General features: G+C 41.0%; 1 protein-coding gene across 2 annotated transcripts in view; it reads right to left on the bottom strand.

Annotated features, from left to right (window-relative positions):
- Window positions 1–19,468, bottom strand: part of arid5b (AT-rich interaction domain 5B) — a 76,668-nt gene that overhangs the window by 28,456 nt on the left and 28,744 nt on the right. For both annotated transcript variants that reach the window (XM_057357815.1, XM_057357816.1), the window contains one exon: window positions 18,879–19,109. In XM_057357815.1, the coding sequence (XP_057213798.1) occupies window positions 18,879–19,109 (231 nt within the window). The remainder of the gene's footprint in view (window positions 1–18,878; window positions 19,110–19,468) is intronic.

Raw genomic sequence — 19,468 nt, 5'->3', positions numbered from 1 at the left:
GAAAATGCTAACAAGCCCTGTGCTTTGACCGGTAGCTCACCATCTGTGCTGATGCTCGTGTGGTCTGGAAACATTGCCTTAAAACAATCCAGCGAGGTCTGGAAATCCTGGCGCAATTAATTGCATGCATACTATTATTTATACTATAAGAATAGTATGTATAGTACACAGTATATACTATATAGTATAGTATAATATGATATGATATATAGTGTTCCGTGTATAATGTATAATGTAGAATGGACAGTATATACTATATAGTATAGTATAATATGATATGATATATAGTGTTCCATGTATAATGTACAGTATAATGTAGTACGGACAGTATAATAAATAAACAACAAAAAACTTCCAGGACAAGATTTTGTTTTTAAATACATAGACAATATTTGTGTAATAAATACACGGCAGAGACTTGGGAAAACAATGAACGGCTTTGTGTTTTTGAAGAAGATGCAATATTGTACACGAGAAGAGAGGAGGAAAAAGCACTTCATCCTTTAGTAAATTCATCAAACTAAATTGCATGATCCATAGGGAGGGCAGAGAGCGCAGTGCACATTTGCATGAGAATTGCTGATGCAACCACATTAGCGGCAGCGCAGCGCGAGCACAGAGCGACTGACAGATGAATCCCGCGGGAGAAAAGAAAAGGCCAGCATGTGCCACAGACACTGTGTGTGTGCGTGTGAGAGAGAGATCAGGGCACTTATAGAAACTAGCTCTTCATCATCTCATCTGTGTGTTCAGTCCGGGTGCTTGCGGTGGTCCTGAGGTGTTTGGGGTGATACAGCAGGTTACAGATGGCACCTCATATGTTGCCGTATCAGTTCCCTCACACTGCACACCAGACACATGATGGTCATCATACAACACTTGCCAGATGAGAAGTATTCAATGGGCCAAAATGAACCCTTGCGTATTACACGCTCACCACAATCATCAGATTATTTACTCAATAAGAAAGAAAATCAGAGATGAGGTCTCTTTCATGTCGCAATTATTTCTCCTGAGAGAAAGAGTCAGAATGTCACAAATGTGTCCGTCATGAGAGTTTGAGAAGAGATCTCAACAATGTGTCACACTGAGCTCACATTCGTCTCGTCTGCAATCAAAAGTCAATATGACTGAAGATCTCAACTGACTCGAATCCAGATTATTTGACCGCTACGATCTGCGTTCATACAGTTATAGTCTCATTTGTTTTTATTTCTCTCGATTAGTTGTAGGAGAAACACGAGAGACTAAGTTGATACTGAAATGAAACACAACTGAGCAATATATCGGTCTCTGGGTGTGCGCACGAATACTTCTTGATTTTCTGAAGAAGAAAGAAAGAAACCGAGAGCGTGTGTGTCTGTTTGTTCATTGCTGCAGATATAATGGGCTTTCCAGCGAGACGGTGAGCTATAGAAAGGATCTGCTTCAGAAACTTTGATTCGCACTGAATATAATTACGCAGCACAGCGTGCGCTTTTTGTCCAAGTCAACACCAAAGGGGGTTATTTCACAAGCTCACGTTGTGTCTCCGGCATTAATGATTTTCATTAGCGCACAACTGAAACCAGCATCTACGCAATTCTACTGCACACTTCATGTGACCTTTATTTTAATATAAACATCCGCGCTGGCATAAAATGCCCAGATTAATCCTTTAACTCTTAACCTATAAGAGGATGAACTCGAAGGAGTAGAGACCTCACCCAGGATCGACATGTTGTTATCTGAAAAACAATTATTGGCCAATTACAAGTCATCATATATATACATGATATATTATACCACAACATCACCATGATGACCGTACGCCCCCTACCCCCCCATCCCTGTGACAACCGCGCACCCCATAAAAACATCATCCCCGTGACAACCGTGGTATTTTCTGAGCATGTGCATTTGCCAGACTGATGTCAGTGCTCTCTGTTAAAGGTGAGCTGTATAAAGTGATGTGATGGAATGAATTCAAACACAGAACGTTACCGTCTCTTTTAAAACTGAGCAATGTGCCAGTCAGCAGCTAAAACAGCTTCTTCTTCTTTTTAAAACGATGGGATAAGTTATGGACATCTGTTCTCGTTCAAGGTTCAGCCTGTACTCAAAGGAAGTGCTTTCATTTCAGTTCTCTTTTAAGCATTTCTTCAATCATTCTGAGAGGGGGTTTTAAGACGCTTGGTTTACTTACTAAGAATTCTAATGTTTGGTTGATTTAAGTCGAGAACATTTTTTAAACTGTTCAAATTCTTTAATTCAGAAGAACTGTGGCATCTTAATAACCTGAGGTGTTTCTGACTGCTTGAGTACATGACAGATCATCGAAATACACCGAGAGAGAGAGAGAGAGAGTTCACTTGTGCTGTTTGTAACTGATGTACATCTGCATCAGATAAAAATAGTTTTGAATATTTTGAATATAAAAATATTTTCGAAAATTAAAGAGGAAATTGAAGCTCCATTCCGTGACGCTTACACACTTTAGCTGTAAGATAAACTCTGTACTTATATGACCGACTGGGAATGTCATCCTGGAATTTCATGCCATAACCTTTCGAGCACACAGTTACATTCCGTCATTAGAGCTCCAAGTATTTATATTTCAATGCAAGGACCTTTGTGAAAACAGGCCAGCTCTCTCCACAGTGTTGAGTCTTTATTTACGTCTCATCCACAGACACTTTACAAACTCTTTATCATACAAACACAAAGTGTTAAAGTCCCAGTGAAATTTCATTTTTTCATGAAATATTGCAGCGTTTATTGTAAATAGTTGATCAGTGTGGGTCTTTCTGCCCTCATAACCTTCAGTAATCTGAAAATGCACTTCCGTCCTGTAATGACTGTCCATCTTAAATGACGTGTGTTAGACGGCTTGGGCGGAGCATCCGTTAACTCCTCCCCTTCGACTGTCCGTCTGCTGCCAGTTCCATTTCAAAATGCAACGGCTGTTTTCATACATCCAATCAAATCGCAGAGAAAGACGAAAGCGACGCCCACTATTTTTCTCATTAGAAATTCCGTTTCACTCAGAAATGCGTCAAAATACAGAAGTAAAAACGATTGCCACTTCCGGTTCACGGGGACTTTAAATCCATGACTGCTCTACTGAATCCACCAGCAGATCCAATTCACCTCACGAGCTCAAGACACGCCCCCACATCTTCTCTAGAGGGAATCCCATGACAAGAGAGCCGCCCAAGCCCCTCCCCCTTCCACTCAAATCTTTAGCCCCTCCCTTTCTGTGCCAGCGATCATTTACATATCACTGTCAGAATCTGAATCAGCACCTTTCTCTGGTTTGGCAGGAGGAGCCGGCGGTGTTAACCTGCGTCGGGCCCTGCGGGAGCACAGCCGTTTGTCTTACAGGAATGGATGTGCTCCGCTGGCCGACGGTGGAATTTACATAATTGTCTATTCATTTCCATATATATATATATATATAAATAATGCATTTGAAATGTAAATGTGACTCGGAGAACAGACATCGGGCAGGATATCGGGTCAATGCTTGACTTCCTCTTTCAGATATGACTTTGTTTAAAGGGGAATTCATTACGGTCAGTAAAGAGGAATTATAAACAGTGACAGGCTGACTCCTGAGCTCTTAAAGGAACACTTCACCCAAAATACAAACGCAGATCACTCCTTCTCTGGAGATCTCAAAGCCAATCTCGTAAGACATTCCGGAAAGAAATGTGGGTGGTGATTTATACTGCCAAGATCCAAAAAGGAGGAGATGCGTATCATAAAGAGGACATATGAATCATGTGCTATTTTCTGACCTTTCTTACGTAAGTCATTGAGTGTTCTCTGGAATAAATCCATCATTTACTCAACCTCACGGCATTCAAATCATACATGACTTTTATTTTTCAGCTGAACACAAAGTTCTCAAGCTAAATGTTTGTTAAACGTTTCCTATTTTAAGCTTCTTTAGCAATCAATACGTCAAGTAGAAATGAGCATAGACTGGATTTTTAGAGCTTCACACACTTATTTAACACCTTTGACAACACTAGGAAGATATATTCTTGAACTCTAATTGTGTTTTACTGAATAAAAAGAAGGAAGTCATAGACACCTAGAATGGCATGATGAGGGCAAATTAAAAGGACATCTTTTCAAGTCATGTTCATTTTCAAGTGAACCTATTCCTCTAAGAATTACATTGGCGTGGTGAAGCGATAGCTTTCATTAATGTTAATAATAAATGAAAAAAAAACTGTTCCAGGAAGCAGCGATTAAACAAGCTCGCGACCAAACAGACGGCACGGTGGCCAGAAACCTTTTCGATATGAAAACACTAAATGAAATGTACAGTTAAAGTGCTGAAGACATCACAGAAGAGAACGCACAGATCATCAGTCACCTGCAGTCTAGTTCAGTCACACAGAAAGTCTTCTTGTGTTCTCTGAGGGTCATGAACTCACGCAAAGACCACCGTAACAATACCGCATTGTACACCAGCAATACATTTCACTCCGTACGCCTTCGCCGGCACCAGTGCTTCACAATACACAAACTGTCCTCTGAGATCCAGAGGAAATTCTCAATGGATAAAGCGTTTAGAACAGCGCCCGGATGTACTTTCACACAAACATGAAACCAGAAATGCGTTCGGAGATTTTCTCAACGACCTTTGTAAAGAGTAAATAACAGGTGACAATAATAGTTTGTAAGGCGCTGTGAGCAGAACATGAAGTGGAAGCAGGGCTGTTTGAAGCAGAGAGACGACACTGCGGCTCCACGAAAGGATCCTGGGGGGAATGGAAAGAGCATATGGACGTCCCACATCTTCATCTTGTTATTGTTAGCCGTTGAGCTCTTCGTGCCACCATGAACGGCTGAGTGTTTTAACGGCGCTCTCTGTCATCTTTCCAACATGACACCTGAAATCAAATCTCCACAATGATTGGGAATGCTGTACGCAGGCACTTCTGGATCAGCGTACAAATAACACTTCTAACAGCTTTTACAAAAATAAATAACATTTTCATTTGAAAAGGGATGCTTCACCCAAAAATGAAAATTCTGTCATCATTCACTCACCGTCGAGTTGTTCCAAATGTGTATGAATGACCAAACAGTTCTTGGACCCCATTGACTCCCACAGTAGGAAAAATTACTTTGTGTTTTTTTGTTCTGTTGAACACAAAAGAAGATATTTTGAAGAATGTAGGCCAGCAAACAGTTCTGGGGCACCATTCTCATTGTTCCTACTGTGGGAGTCAACGGGGGGCAAGATCTGTTTGGTTATTTTGGCATTCTTCCAAATATCTCTCTCTGTGTTCATCAGAACAAAGAATTTTAGACAGGGTTGGCACAACTAGAGAGTGAGTAATTCATGGCAGAATTTTCATTTTTCAACTCTCAACTCTTATAGTTGGAGGCACATGAGAGTTTGACATTAGCATCTTGCTAGTCAACAACATGTGGTAATATCAGGTAACACATTTTATTTTATTACACTGGTTTTGGCATTATCCAATAGAATTGGATTTCTCTCAACATGTTCACCAACTATTTTTCTTTTAACAGAGCCTGTCGCAATGCATTCTGGGATCGTGTTTTCTGTTAAAAATGAGAGGACATGAGTAATGTACTGTACCACATGCAACATGTTTATGTTTTGAAATGAATCCGTACACATGACGTTTTTTGGTTATAAAATCTTCAAATCCAGCTGCATTGAATGTTGACTTTAAGACCCACCAGAAAGCACTGTCGCTTACGTAGTGAACTTATCAAACACACAAGAGCTAATCAATGATCTGCCTTTGAAGAAAGACTATTGGGCGACTACGGACACCTCATTAATATTCATGACTCGCGCTGATGAGGTTGATAACGTGATGGTTTATAATGTTGTCTAGATAGGCAGCACAGTAGGGAGGATATTATATTTGACCACAGAACACACAGAGCTCATATCAACACCCTCCGATTGAGGCCACTGGCTGTTGTTGTTGTTTTTTTGCTCTGGTGTTGTAATTATTCCTCACGATGACCTTGTTGATACAGCATGTTCTCTCCTCACGTTTACATGCTCAGAATGATGTACGATTGGCCCTGTGATTCTGCGCTTCAAATGGCCGGGGAGGTGCAATGCGCTAACTAATTGTTTAAGCGTATCGGAGGGCCATTAAAGAATCTCTTCACAACAGAGCTCCATTATTTCTGCACCAATGATACCACGCTATGCGAACCCATCCAGGCCTGCCGTTCACTTCAGAGATGTGTCAAACGCTGACGGTATACGGGCAAATAAACAACAAGCGCTGTTCCGAACAGACGCAGGAGCTGTTATCTGGTTTATTCCTAAGGAAACTCGCGTTTTTTTTATTTCCCAAGTAGCCAAAAGCACTCAGCTTAATGACAGTTAATTACAGTGAAATACAACGCCGGGCAAATTTGTCCCCTGGGTCACTGATATGTCAGCGTGGCATGCAAAGCGCGTTCGTGCCCTAAAGCCCCGCAGGGCTGACAGGCATATCTTCACATGGATGTTTAAAAGCAGCTGAACCCCTCATGGATGGGCTATTGTTCACCCTCATGACTCCAGAATCACCACAAGCGGCTTTATTCATATTAAATTACATCACGCAGAAAGATAGGAGGGTGAATTAACAGTATTATTAAGTGCTGTACTGTCACAGTCATTTAAACCGTATATATACTGACTGTGACTATATTAAGGCTGAAGTATAGTTCCGTTCTTACGCGTACGTCAGGCACAGCGCACAGTGCGCGTGATGCAAATTTCGTCATCAGAATAGTACGCGCACCACCGGAATTTTGTTACCTCGCTTACAAAGTATGCGCAGGTCGCGCATGCACATTACATTTCTTGCAGTAATTAGTTTAACCACCAGGTGGCAACAGTGTCCTGGGAGCATCGATTCGAGGCAGTAGAAGAAAGCCTGACCCCTGTAGGCCAGGAGAGGTATTGCAATATGTCGCAATGCGCATGCGTCAAAACCTGTGTGTACGCATACGAGTCGAAAGCAGTTGACTTTGCAAGGCTGTGCGTTCGGCTGTACACGTAAAAAAAAGAAGTCTGCCACAGGCTTGACACTGACCGCATGTATAATCACAAATAAACTCCAATGGTGATGTTTATGTTCTCACGCTGCATCGGACATGAATAAATAATGCGTTTTTACTATCGGCTGGTTTGTTTTGCTGTTGTCGTCCCTGTAAGAATATAAACGCATGAGAAACATCTGGGACGCACTTTCATTCTCATTCTGTGGCTACCAAGTAGAAACAACTGAGACATTAAAGAGTACAATTCTGGGATGTTTCTCATAGATAGCAGCAAGGTGGAGAGAGCAGACGAAAGCCTTTGTGACGCAGCTATATAATCTCTATTAGTTTTCTGTCACCATCATTTTAATATATATCAACAACAATGATCTTTTGTATATTTCTATCGGTCCAACACAGCATCAAATCTCCTGAGCGATGAAAGAGCAACTTTAGAGCAATAACATTTTCTTCTGGGTTTGTCACGCATCAATCGGTCACAACTCATCAAGCTTAAAGGAATATTTCACTTAAAAATGAAAATTCTGTCATCGTTTACTCACCCTCTTGTCATTTTAAACCTGTATGACTTCCTTTCTTCCTTCCGCAGAACACAGAAAAGATATTCCGTTGGTCCCCATTGACTTCTATTGTATGGACACAAAACCAATGCAAGTCAATGGGGACCAAAAGTTTCCAACATTTTTCAAAATATCCTCTCTTGTGTTCTGCCGAAGAAAGTCATATAGGTTTGACATGACAACAGGGTGTTCATTTGGGTAAACTATCATTTTCATTTCTTTTCCATATAAAGCACAGCAAAAACACACATACACAGACTGAGAGGACCTGCTGAGAACCTTCTACATCTCTCTATTAGACGGCACAAAGTTTATAGCTAGTTTTACGACATATCGTTATGAGAGATCTAGCCTGCCTTGATTCTAAACGTGATATTTTATTGTAAGAAATGACTGTGAAATCTTATGACGTACACTGTGTGCAGTAATATAAGCTCATGTATAATTCACAGCAGCGTCTGTGTGATACAATGATGTTTAATGTCTAATGAATTGATAAAGTCAAATGAAAGAGAAAAAGTGCAGAAGCAGAGCCGTCCTCAGCATGCGGCCGGAATGAATATGGATGCATCTGTGTTCAGAGAGCACCTGCCGGGAATCTGGCTCTTTACCTGGACCTGCTCACAGCGGGAGCTTCACTTTCACCGGGCCGGACCACGCACGACACCCGACTGCAAAACCTAATGCAATTAAACGTGTACTTGAGCAAACATTACTCATGCGGTCAGCACATTAAAAACTGAAGGTTGTTGTAGAGTCACGTGACCCTCCGCATCATCAATCACTCAGTGACATCACTCCACTTCATTTGATAACAGGAGGTCATAAAGAAAAAGCAAGAGTCCTCCAAGACTTCATGTCCGGCTGTCAGAACCGTAATCCACCACATGTGTCCGGTCACTGTAATACTGTTCAGATCTACACTGTGAACAATACATCAAATATCCATGCCTGGCTCTCTCTCTTTATATACTGTACAGAAATATATATTCAACACATTTACAGTATAATGCTTTCACAAAAATCTGAATTCTCTTATCATTCATTCAGTCTCATGTGGTTGTAAACATGTATGTTTCTTCAGTGAAACGCAAAAGAAGATATTTTGAGAAAAGTCTCGCTGGTTTAGTGTTCATACAATGGAGTTCAGTGTTGTTGTTGACTAATATCTTCGATAGTTTACGACAACCTGTGTACAGATGGTAAAATGTGAATGTATAATTTGTCATTTGCTAACGGCTATGCTAAGAGCTTGTATCTGCTGCCAGTTTCATATACTGCATGAAGAACAGTTAGTGCCCTACTTCTGTGATAACATACAGCACACTAGATGAAAGAGAGAGAGAGAGAGAGAGAGAGAGATGAAGCATTGTGTGAAACTATAAATATCCATCTGAGTAATGAGCGGGTTATTGAAGTTTCCCTGCGAGCCGTGTTTATTGGTCATTGTTTAGACGGGAGGAAAAGCCTTTTAAGGATTCATTTGATATAAAAAGCTCAAGGCCGCTGCAAACAGAGAACGGCGTGGTGTTATGCAAGCCGTGCCATAGAACCAATCAAACAATCGAGCGTTCATAATGTCTTTACACGAAAATGAAAGATCAGTGTACAGACGGAGAGATTTCACTGCGTTTCACACACTGTAAAAAAAATCCCGTAAAAAACGGATGAAGGACTGGCAGAAAATTACCAGTACATCTTCCTTTATTTGACTATTTATTCCGTTAATGCTCAAATGTAATTGAATTCAAATGCAGGTAAAACAACTGTAAAAAATGACTACGGAAAATGCCTTCATATTAATACAGTATATTGTGCCCTACTTTTACAGATTTTGTTTAGAGTGCAATTAAAGTCTTCAGATGAAATCTGCGAGCGGTCACAGAGCGACACCGCAGCGCATGCCACCGCACGCATTCCATTTCTGTCGCAAGATTCCATCACCAAACACGTGTTTACATTCTGAATATGCCCATATGAGAGAAATGGCATTTACCACCGCTTTCATCTGCATCCACGGCAGAGCGCTTTAATTCCCCAGCTGCACAATGATAAAGAGAAACATCCGACACTGCGAGAACGCAAGAGAACAGTTCCACTGAAACCCTTTGACTTCAGACACATGAGATAAAGCACACTGCAGTCGTGGGCCATCGGACAGCCGTTCATTATCACATTACAGCAGTAGAATAATAACCATACAACTGAGCGAGCCACAAATGAGGAAGTAACGGTTTCCCAACTGTCCTTGAAGATCTGTTTACTTGAAAGCTATTATCAGAAACATTTAACAGGCTTTTCTTTCACGTCCGCGTATTTAGTCTCATGAAATGTTTACGGGGAGGCACTCGGAGCGAGGCAGTAAATCATACAGATGCATCTACATGTCTCCTGTAAATCCAGGCCTCATAACACAGCTCTGCAAAGGGTCGTTTTCAAAATATGGTCACAATCCTGTCCCTACACTTGTAAAGGTAAATGTAAAATGCTTCCAAATGAAAAAAATCCACCCGGTTTAGCCATCAATACGCAACTTTTTATAATGATGATTATACAATTTTATAATACATTTTTTCTAAATTAATTAGAATTTCATTTGTACTTGAAAAAACACATGTCCCCCTCCCTATGTTTAACTCTTTTGTGTGGTGTATAAACATTTCCTTTTCATTCATTTTTTTAATTAAGTTAACCAATTAAACACAAGTAGGGGGCCTAATAAATGCATACAACCAAAATAATTATTTATGAATACAAATCATTTAAAAAATATCTCTATCCTTTGATGTTGTGTCATTGGTGTTACTGGTGACACAAACTATCATTTTGAAAGAATAAAAATATGCAAGTAAGTCCTTACAAGGTCAAAGGTCAACAAAGAAGACGCTCTGTTCATGCACACGCATGGAAATTTAGTTCAAATGTAGTTTCTGGTGTGGTTCTTTAAAAGCGTCATTGGTGTTGCTTTGGTTTGTGTCAGTATGAAGGATTTTTATTGGAAAAAAACATGTTTATCAGTATGATGTATAGATTTTAGCGTGCCTCATCGTGCTAGTTTTGAGATGACTTAGCCATCATTTTGGTAAATTAGCCTTTCACGAGAATTTGTCACTGGTGTTACACCAATGACAGAAACTCTATGCAAATAATAAGTTCAAGTTGATCATGCCGGTGAATACCAATCATCAAATTTAAGGCATGAAATTACAGTTTTCTACTTTTTGAAGTCAGAAAGTAATTGAGAATGAGAATTAAACCGCAAAAGCCATCCGAGTTGTCTGTAAAACACATTTTCGTGTTAGAAATAAGTAGTGTAATAACACATTTAGTCTTAATGCACACATATAAACATGTTCTTAAACTGTGCGTTTGTGTCTTGTGTATATATGTTTATATAAATTGTTGATTTTCATTTCTTTTGTTAATTTCTGTCTGTGGTGTTGTCCGAGCGAGTACAACAGTCACTGCAGATGAATCATCTCTGGCACTGAACCTTTTCTACCATGAATTATTAAACCAGTAGTCTGCTGGGAATACATGCAACTAAAAATCAAGCTCGATGTTTATTTTCTCGCCGCAGCATTCTGAATCGGTGCATGTCATGCCTGTGTTTCTTTACTACACTGCAAGTGTTGACACGCACGGCTCTTTTCCAGAACACAGAAAGAAGAAGAAAAGAGGTGATTCGTGGAGAAGCGTCAGCTCTTCTCCGGAGGATTTATTGCCAAGAATGAGCTTTTAAAACTAAAGGGAGCCAACCGAGCAATTAGTCCAAATCGCACCGGAGGACGCTAAAAATATCAACGCAACCTCAAATGTCACATCTAACAGACATCCACTGGACCAAAACCTGGATTCGCTATGCGAGTGAGATAAGAGAGAGTGACACTACGTTGAAAGTGTCCTTAAAGAATCAGGGCGGAGACAACAAGCCCCACTGACATGATTGGTCCATTCCTCTTCAAATGAAGGAACGGCGGGTCAGTGACGGATCAGTGTTCGGTGATGCTGGTGGGTAGGGCTGCAGCTATCGATTCTTTTACTAATCGAGTATTCTACTGATTTTCCATCGATTAATCGGTTATTCGGATAATAAACACTTTTTCTTTATTAATGCTCCGTGTGGACTGTAGCTAAATGGATTAAACGAGGCTTCGAGGCAATAAAAATTGCCTCGTTGGTTTTTTGTATTCGAATTACTCGAGGAATCGTTTCAGCCCTACTGGTGGGTTGTGATGGGACACAATGTGTATGTGCTGGATGGGTGTCGTTCTCAGCTCCTAAATCAACTTGTTTATAACACACTGAGCTGTCCAAAAGCCAAACCACCAACACAGCAGGGAGCATTAGGGGGGAATAATGGCAATTTGGTTTTCATTTGATGTGATGTGTTACAAAACACTGACTGGAAAATACTCCCTCTTTTTCTTTCCTTCTCTCCATTCCTGAGAAGTTCTTGAGCTGATGAATGCCAACAGAACGGCTGCTAAACTCCAACCCAGAGCCACGGCGGAATAAAGGGGCAGATTTCAAATGCCTTTAATGTAAAAAACAGACCAGGCTGGCACGGTGGTCCTAACACCACACACACACACACACACACACCTGAGAGACGCTGATGAATAAGTCACACTGATCCCTTAAGCCAACCACACCTTTTTTTAATGACATGTAAACGCAGGAAGGTATAGGAATGCAAGCTTGATTCCACCGCTGTTGAGTTACAAATACACCAACAGAGTGCCATTCACACATTATATTCCCAGAACTGCTGTAAGACACACTAAAGTCAACAATATTGTAAAAGTTGTATGACGTTAAAGTTCTAAAGTTACATTTTTGTTTGTGAGTATTTCTCTTTAAGGTCACGCAAAAACACTTTACAAAGACATTACTGTACTCTGACACACAAAACAATCATAAATAACATCAAGTTTGCATAGATTATATGTCGGTGTTCACAAACAACGCAAGTGTGTGTTTCAGGATGGGGATTGTGTGTTGTGAAATTGTTTGGAAATGATTTGAAACAGACGGACTGCTGTTACAAAACATCTGCAAATGACAGTCATCAAATAAACACTGACATCTGAGCATGACACTGTACACACACACGCGCACACGCACACATACACATGCACGCGCACACACACACGCACGCACACACACACACAAACACACACACGCACACACACACACGCACACATACACGTGCACGCGCACACACACACACACAAACACACACACGCACATGCGCACACACGCATGTTGGGTTTCCATGTTTTATGGGGACATTCCATAGACGCAATGGTTTTTATACTGTACAAACTGTATCTCATATTCCCTACCCCTAACCCTAACAATCACACACAACTGTCTGCTCTTTTACATTTTCACAAAAGTTCATTCTGTCTGATTTATAAACTTGTTTCCTCATGGGGACCAAAAAATGTCCCCACAAGGACAAGGGTTTTGGATATAGCCATCTTTGTGGGGACATTTTGTCCCCATACCGTAGGGTTTACCCTTCCCACACACGCACACACACGTGCACACACACACACACGCACGCGCGCACACACACACGCACGCACGCACACACGCGCACACGCACACACACGTGCACAAACGCGCACACACACACACACACGCACACACACGCACACACACACACACACACACACGCTTCAGCAGTGAATGTTGTTTCTCAAGGCTGTGTTTTGCTGCTAATAATCTACATGTGGACATCTTGTGTGTTATTCATTATGAAATTGGAGAAATACTATAACCTCACTGGACAATTATGTAAATTGTGCTGAAAGGTAAAACATTTTGCGATTCGAGAGCTCATTTAATTGCTGGAGTGGGAATGAGATGAACGTGCGGAGAAAGGAACGAACAAAGTGAAAAGATGAAATCGGCCCTTCAGTTTCTCCTTGAATTCTTAATAAGACACATGGATGAGGCATATGGGCTTTTAAAAATGCATGACCTTTAGTAATCCAAGCCAGATTGTGAAACGAGTGAAAAGAATGGAATCAAACAGAACGGATAAAAAAGACCCTTTTCACATTTACAGTATGAGCTCATACATTTCTAACAACTGTACGTATGGCCACAACTGCTGGAACAAAAGACAGAGAGAGATGATCCAAACAAAAGAAATAGAAAAAAACTATATACATTTTGAAGCGTGACGCCCTCACTCTCTTTTCACTTCCATAATACGCACAACAACCGTCTTCTGTATTCTGTGTAAATTCCCTTTTTGTGTTCCACAGAAGGAAAAAGTAATATGCACTTGGAAGAACATGATGACGGTTTTTTGGTTTTTGGATAAACGATCCAGTTAAGTGTGGAAAACAATAATCGTTTAACATTTTGTTTACTTCAAACTGGAAAGTGGCTTTTCATCCCCACATCGCAACGCCAAAACACATCTGGACGACATTAATAACTTTACCATTAAATCTGGTGCTGGAACATACGAGCGAGGGAGAATGTGGGACATGTTCCCGTTGATGTTCTAGTGAACTGCACGCTGTCAAACAAACAGAGCCGCAAATATTCCGCTGTAATGAAGAAGAGAATCACAGAACTAGAAAGGAGAAGTGAAGTGAATTCACTGGAAATGCTGTAAAGACAGAAGTGTGTCAGAGGTAAGCTTGTTTTTTCTCTCTCTCCTGATGGGTGGGAATAAAAAGGGAGTGTCGGAAGTTTCTCAACGTTCAACAAAAGTCATTTCTTTGCTCACAGAATGATGAATTCTTTCCCAGCAACCAATTATTTCAAGCTTCCAAAAGCCACATGTGCCAACCGGATTCCGTCGCCCGCTTTTCCCAAAGTCCACGCTCTGGAAAACACTTCAGCCAAATATGAATAGAATACAAACCCCTGGACCAATCCTCCAACACTACTCCACCATCCCCATCAAATACTTCAGATGGTTTATTAAGACGCTTCCGTTTAACATTTCTCCCCGAGCCTCCTCGACGGCGCTGCTGAGATCTGCAGGCAAACAAAATAAATGACCCATTTTTATAGCGGTGTATGTGGTAAACACGGCATCTAAATGAAGGAGCAGACGAAAGCCAGTCTCTGCCATTCCAAATGGCGATAAAGGGGGAAAACACGCCCGTAATCCCTTTTATTTAAGAGCAAATTATTAACACTCAAGTGCTTAAACTGAGCGACGTCTTGATGAGAAATATAAACGGCTGTGATCCTCTCACAAAACAACACGCTATCATTAAAATCCCCGCGGCGGTGAATATCAATCATACTGTAATCATACACACAGCATTCCCATCACAGCTCAGCTCCTGCTGGATTACCCACAATCCTCTCTGTCCGCCCATCAAACCCATTCAGAATAACACACGTGATCGTGATCGCTCGTTTAAACAGATGATGAAAGAAAATTCTATTCAAAAGTTTGCATGCTTTCCCAGCTCGTTAAACAGACCATAAGTAGGAACATGTCCACATAAAAAACTCAAAGTATAATCAAACTGTTTATTAAGCTTAAATATATTCAATCTTAGTGATGAGTTGTTCTAACTTGATAAACGTCAAAACTGCTTAACTTGTTTAATGAGTTAATGTAAAACATGTGTTGCCATGACTCACATCAGTTTTTACAGCGCACTATACAGCCTATAATTATATCATGAAAACAACTGATATTCATTAAAAAAAAGATATTTCTTCATATTTATACGATTTGGGTTCAAAGTAGAATTGTTCAATTCTTTCCACATGAAGAATTACATGCGTGAGGAATGAAGAGAGAACGTGAGGTGATTTTTCACGCAGCACATCACAACATCGGTTCATTCCCTCTGAAGCTCGTGCGCTCAATCCCACTCACTTTTTTCATAATGCAGCTATTCTGCAGTAAGTGTATGTTCACAGAATAATACTGACTGACCTCCTAAAAATAACCTCCTGAGAGACGGCGAATGAATCAAGAGAGAGAGAAATAACAGTGTGCGGCCATTACATGATATCAACCTGCAAACTCTCTTCAATAATTCACCAGCACACACACACACACACACACGCACGTGCACACACACACACACGCACGCACGCACGCACGCACGCACGCACGCACGCACGCACGCACGCACGCACGCACACACACACACATGTCTGGTTTACTATCCCCGTGGGGACAGTCCATAGGCGTAATGTTTTTATACTGTACAAACTGTATATTCTATCCCCTATCCCTAACCCTACCCCTAAACCTAAAGATCATAGAACACTTTTTGCATTTTTAGATTTGTAAAAAATATTGTTCTGTACAATTTATAAGCTTTTGTGCCCATGAGGACCTCAATTTTGGTCCCCACAGTGACACGAGTCCCCATGTGTTGGTGTGTGTTCAGGTTTAGGTCCCCACCGGGATATACAAACATGAACACACACAAACGCGCGCAGACATTAACGGTGTTCATCTAAACATTCCCGGCATGCAAATCCCTGTTCTATTCCACAGGATAAAAGTCTCTATGTGTTTGTTTTCGCTTGAGAAGATTTCTGAGGTATATTTCTGATAAATGGGTGGTCCTCAAAACAGTCCAAAACTAGAATTTATTTCAAGAAAGTCTCTTCGTGGAGCATACTGTAATTCTGTATTTCGCAGAGTTATTATCAAGAGCAGACTAGATATGTTGAAGGGGAGGAGTTAACAGATGCTCCGCCCAGGCCGTCTAACGTACATCATTTAAGATGGATAGTCATTACAGGACGGAAGCGCATTTTCAGATTTTAACTGAAGATTATGAGGGCACACGAATTTTAACAAGAGAACGACCCACATTGATCAACTATTTACAATAAACGCTGCGATATTTCATGAAACAAATAGACACTGTCTATAATAAGGACTTTAATAAGTGCATCTGTGTGCATATTTCGATGCTTTTCTCTTCCTGAAGGTCACTCAAGTGAAAACGAGACTTCAGTCAACATCCGGCTGTTTAAGAAGCATGTGAATCTAACCCTGCCTGCAGTTATTTCCATTAGAAGAGAAACAAAAGACTAAATATATATGAGACATCTCAAATAGTGCTGCTCTCTGTCCTCATCTTTGGTCTAGAATGCATTCGAAGTGAATTCTGGAGAACCCCTCTGTCCACTGCCAAGCCTTCGCTGTTTTTCTCTTCAAACAGTTAATGACAAGACTAAACGCACAACATTTTCCGCCAAGTAACCGTCACTCCGAGCAGAAAAAGCACTCTTGGTCCTTTTTTCTCTCATCTGACTTGGCTTCACGAATCAGATCTATTCCCGTGTAACAAATCCAGAGTTTGTGACCGATGACTTCATACAGTATGTTGAGCTAAAGCCTTAATACATAACACACCCTACGAAGTTCAACAGAATGACTTCTCAGGGTTGTAATACGGCATGTCAGGGTTCTTCTGAGAAGAAAGAATGTCTGATCCAAGCACGCTCACTTCTGGTTTATTTGTAGAGAGCAGAATATAGTGTTGTTGTTCAGAGATCATCTACTGTACATCTGAGCCACTGATGCAGTTTTGCTCACAGTCTTAACAGATGATGTCTAGAAATCAGCATTCAGTAACCCAACTTTCCCCAACGTAAACTTGACTCCTGCTTTTCTAACTGGCAGCATCTGTGGAAAGCCCAACCGCTCAGGAACCGTTGTGTTGTGTGAAATGACCTCCAATTCAAGAAACAACAAACAATGAAGTACAGAACACTTACAGTAAGAATGAGAGCACAAAAGAACAACCTCAAGCTAAATCACAATCCCTCACATTCAAATCATCTCTTTGATGTGCGAGGCAGTGAATGATTTCATTCACTTTTGAAATTCAGAGGGGTAGGACATCGCAAAATGAGAAGTCTTTCATTATTTCTTCATCCTCATGTCACGTCACACCTGTGTGAGTTTCTTTCTTCTTCAGAACACAAAAGAAGACATTTTCAAGAATGTCGATAATCAAACAACACCGAACCCCATTGACTTCCATGATATGAACACAAAACCATTTCTCAGAACATCTTCTTTTGTGTTCCACTCGAGAAAAACTCAACCGATTTACAACCACATGAGGAGGAATGAATGATAGCAGAGTTTTTTCGGGGCTAACTATTTTAAACTTTTAAACCACTGGAATGCAAGAACAAGTTCTGGAGGAGTATGTCACACAACAGGCTGCCTACAAAGATTTACAGCCCTTACTTAGCTTGATTTGCATCTCCCGCGGTAGAATTCCAGTGCCTCCAAAGCAGAAAAACAGTGTTTGAGTGTTAGTGTCATCATGTCAAGTGTCTTGCCTTCTCTCGGCTGTGTTTGATAATCCAACACAAAGATGATCAAGGAACACATCAAATGAATGAAGCCATAGAAAGAGCACATTTCAGTATACTCTAAATGTTGGGTTGTGTCAACCCATGGACAAGTAATAAAAATAAAAACTGTCCATACAGAGCATACAGATGTGAGAAAGATGACCAAATGAAAGTCAAGTCAATAAAGTTGGTTACGTGATGATAACAATACATTTCGTCCATTTAGAGACTGACTTCATTTTAGAGCCAGCACAGGGTTTCTGACCATCAATTCACATTTCATATCAAAGCAGCCTTTCTAAAGGAACATGTTCCAGACACGAGCTGATGGCTGCTGACAGACTCAGACTTCAGTGTAAAAACAGTCTTTCAGTTCAGCTGAGACTTTCGCTTTATCATGGACTGAGTTCCAGACTCGTGACTCGACAGGCCATTTGCACTAAAAGCCACGAGTGTCTGTTTCCATCACCAGCTCAAAGTCAGTTCTAAATGTTTGTAGCGCAACACAGCAGTGAAAACCCTGATGGTCCTTATACACAACCCAGCGGCACTCCACTAATGAAGATAAAAGTTCAATCAGTAACAGCTACAGCACAGAGTAAATCACTCATTCATACGTTTGTTTCTTTTCATCCCTCACTCAGTTACACTAATTCATTTTTACACAAACTAATAAGCGAGTACATTTTCTGTACAAGTCGTTAGTGTGTGAAAATTTTGCTCCTTCTTCACTAAGGTGTTCTGGGTGGTCATCACTCATATCACTCATAGCCTAGACGGCGCAGGACAAATGATGCAGTTATTATGCGGTTTGCTTTCGCAACTACCTCTACGTACGGAGTTATTAATCGGTTTGTTTGATAATTAATCTAGAAACTATAATAACAAAAATCAGCATCTATAAGGTCACACGGTCATTTTAACTTGAGCAGAACAAGCGCTTACCGAATTCATCGCACACGCTCTCGTTCTCCACCAGCGTGGGGTGATCGAAGGTGTCCCTGCAGTACAGGATCTGGGTGTTGTTGGTCAAGGAGGCAATGCCGCCCAGCGCCAGCACCACATGGTCGGTCAGGAGGGAGGTGGGCCGCTCGCGGAGTCTCGCGATGACGGACCGGTACCGGCAGTATTGAGGATAACTCAACACCAAAACTCTCTTCTCCTCCACATCATCACCTGAACACAAGAGAAAATCATTCACGTTAATTCACTCAATTCCTTCATCGCGAAGACAAGGCACCATTGATGTATTGAACGGTCAGGATGCACCCAAAAGTTACGTACACCGTCAAGGCCATTGATGAATCTGCCTGTCTTCAATATTATCTTTGCCGTAATGATAATTCAATCCAAATGGAAGTGCTATGAGTTCATATAGCTAATTTCATTCTATAATGGAGGATTGCGGAGGAGAGCTGCTCCCAGGGGTGGAGATATAGATTTGTGGGCTATTATGTTTTACTACAGCCTGAGCTGCTGGTTTAACATGACAGCGTTCTGTTAGGATTGGCAATATAAAAGATTCTGGGCAAGAA

Source organism: Triplophysa rosa, linkage group LG18 (genome assembly GCF_024868665.1).
Source record: "Triplophysa rosa linkage group LG18, Trosa_1v2, whole genome shotgun sequence".
Classification (NCBI taxonomy): domain Eukaryota; kingdom Metazoa; phylum Chordata; class Actinopteri; order Cypriniformes; family Nemacheilidae; genus Triplophysa; species Triplophysa rosa.
Note: the sequence above shows the minus strand (reverse complement) of the source record. Positions and strands in the feature narration are given on the sequence as shown.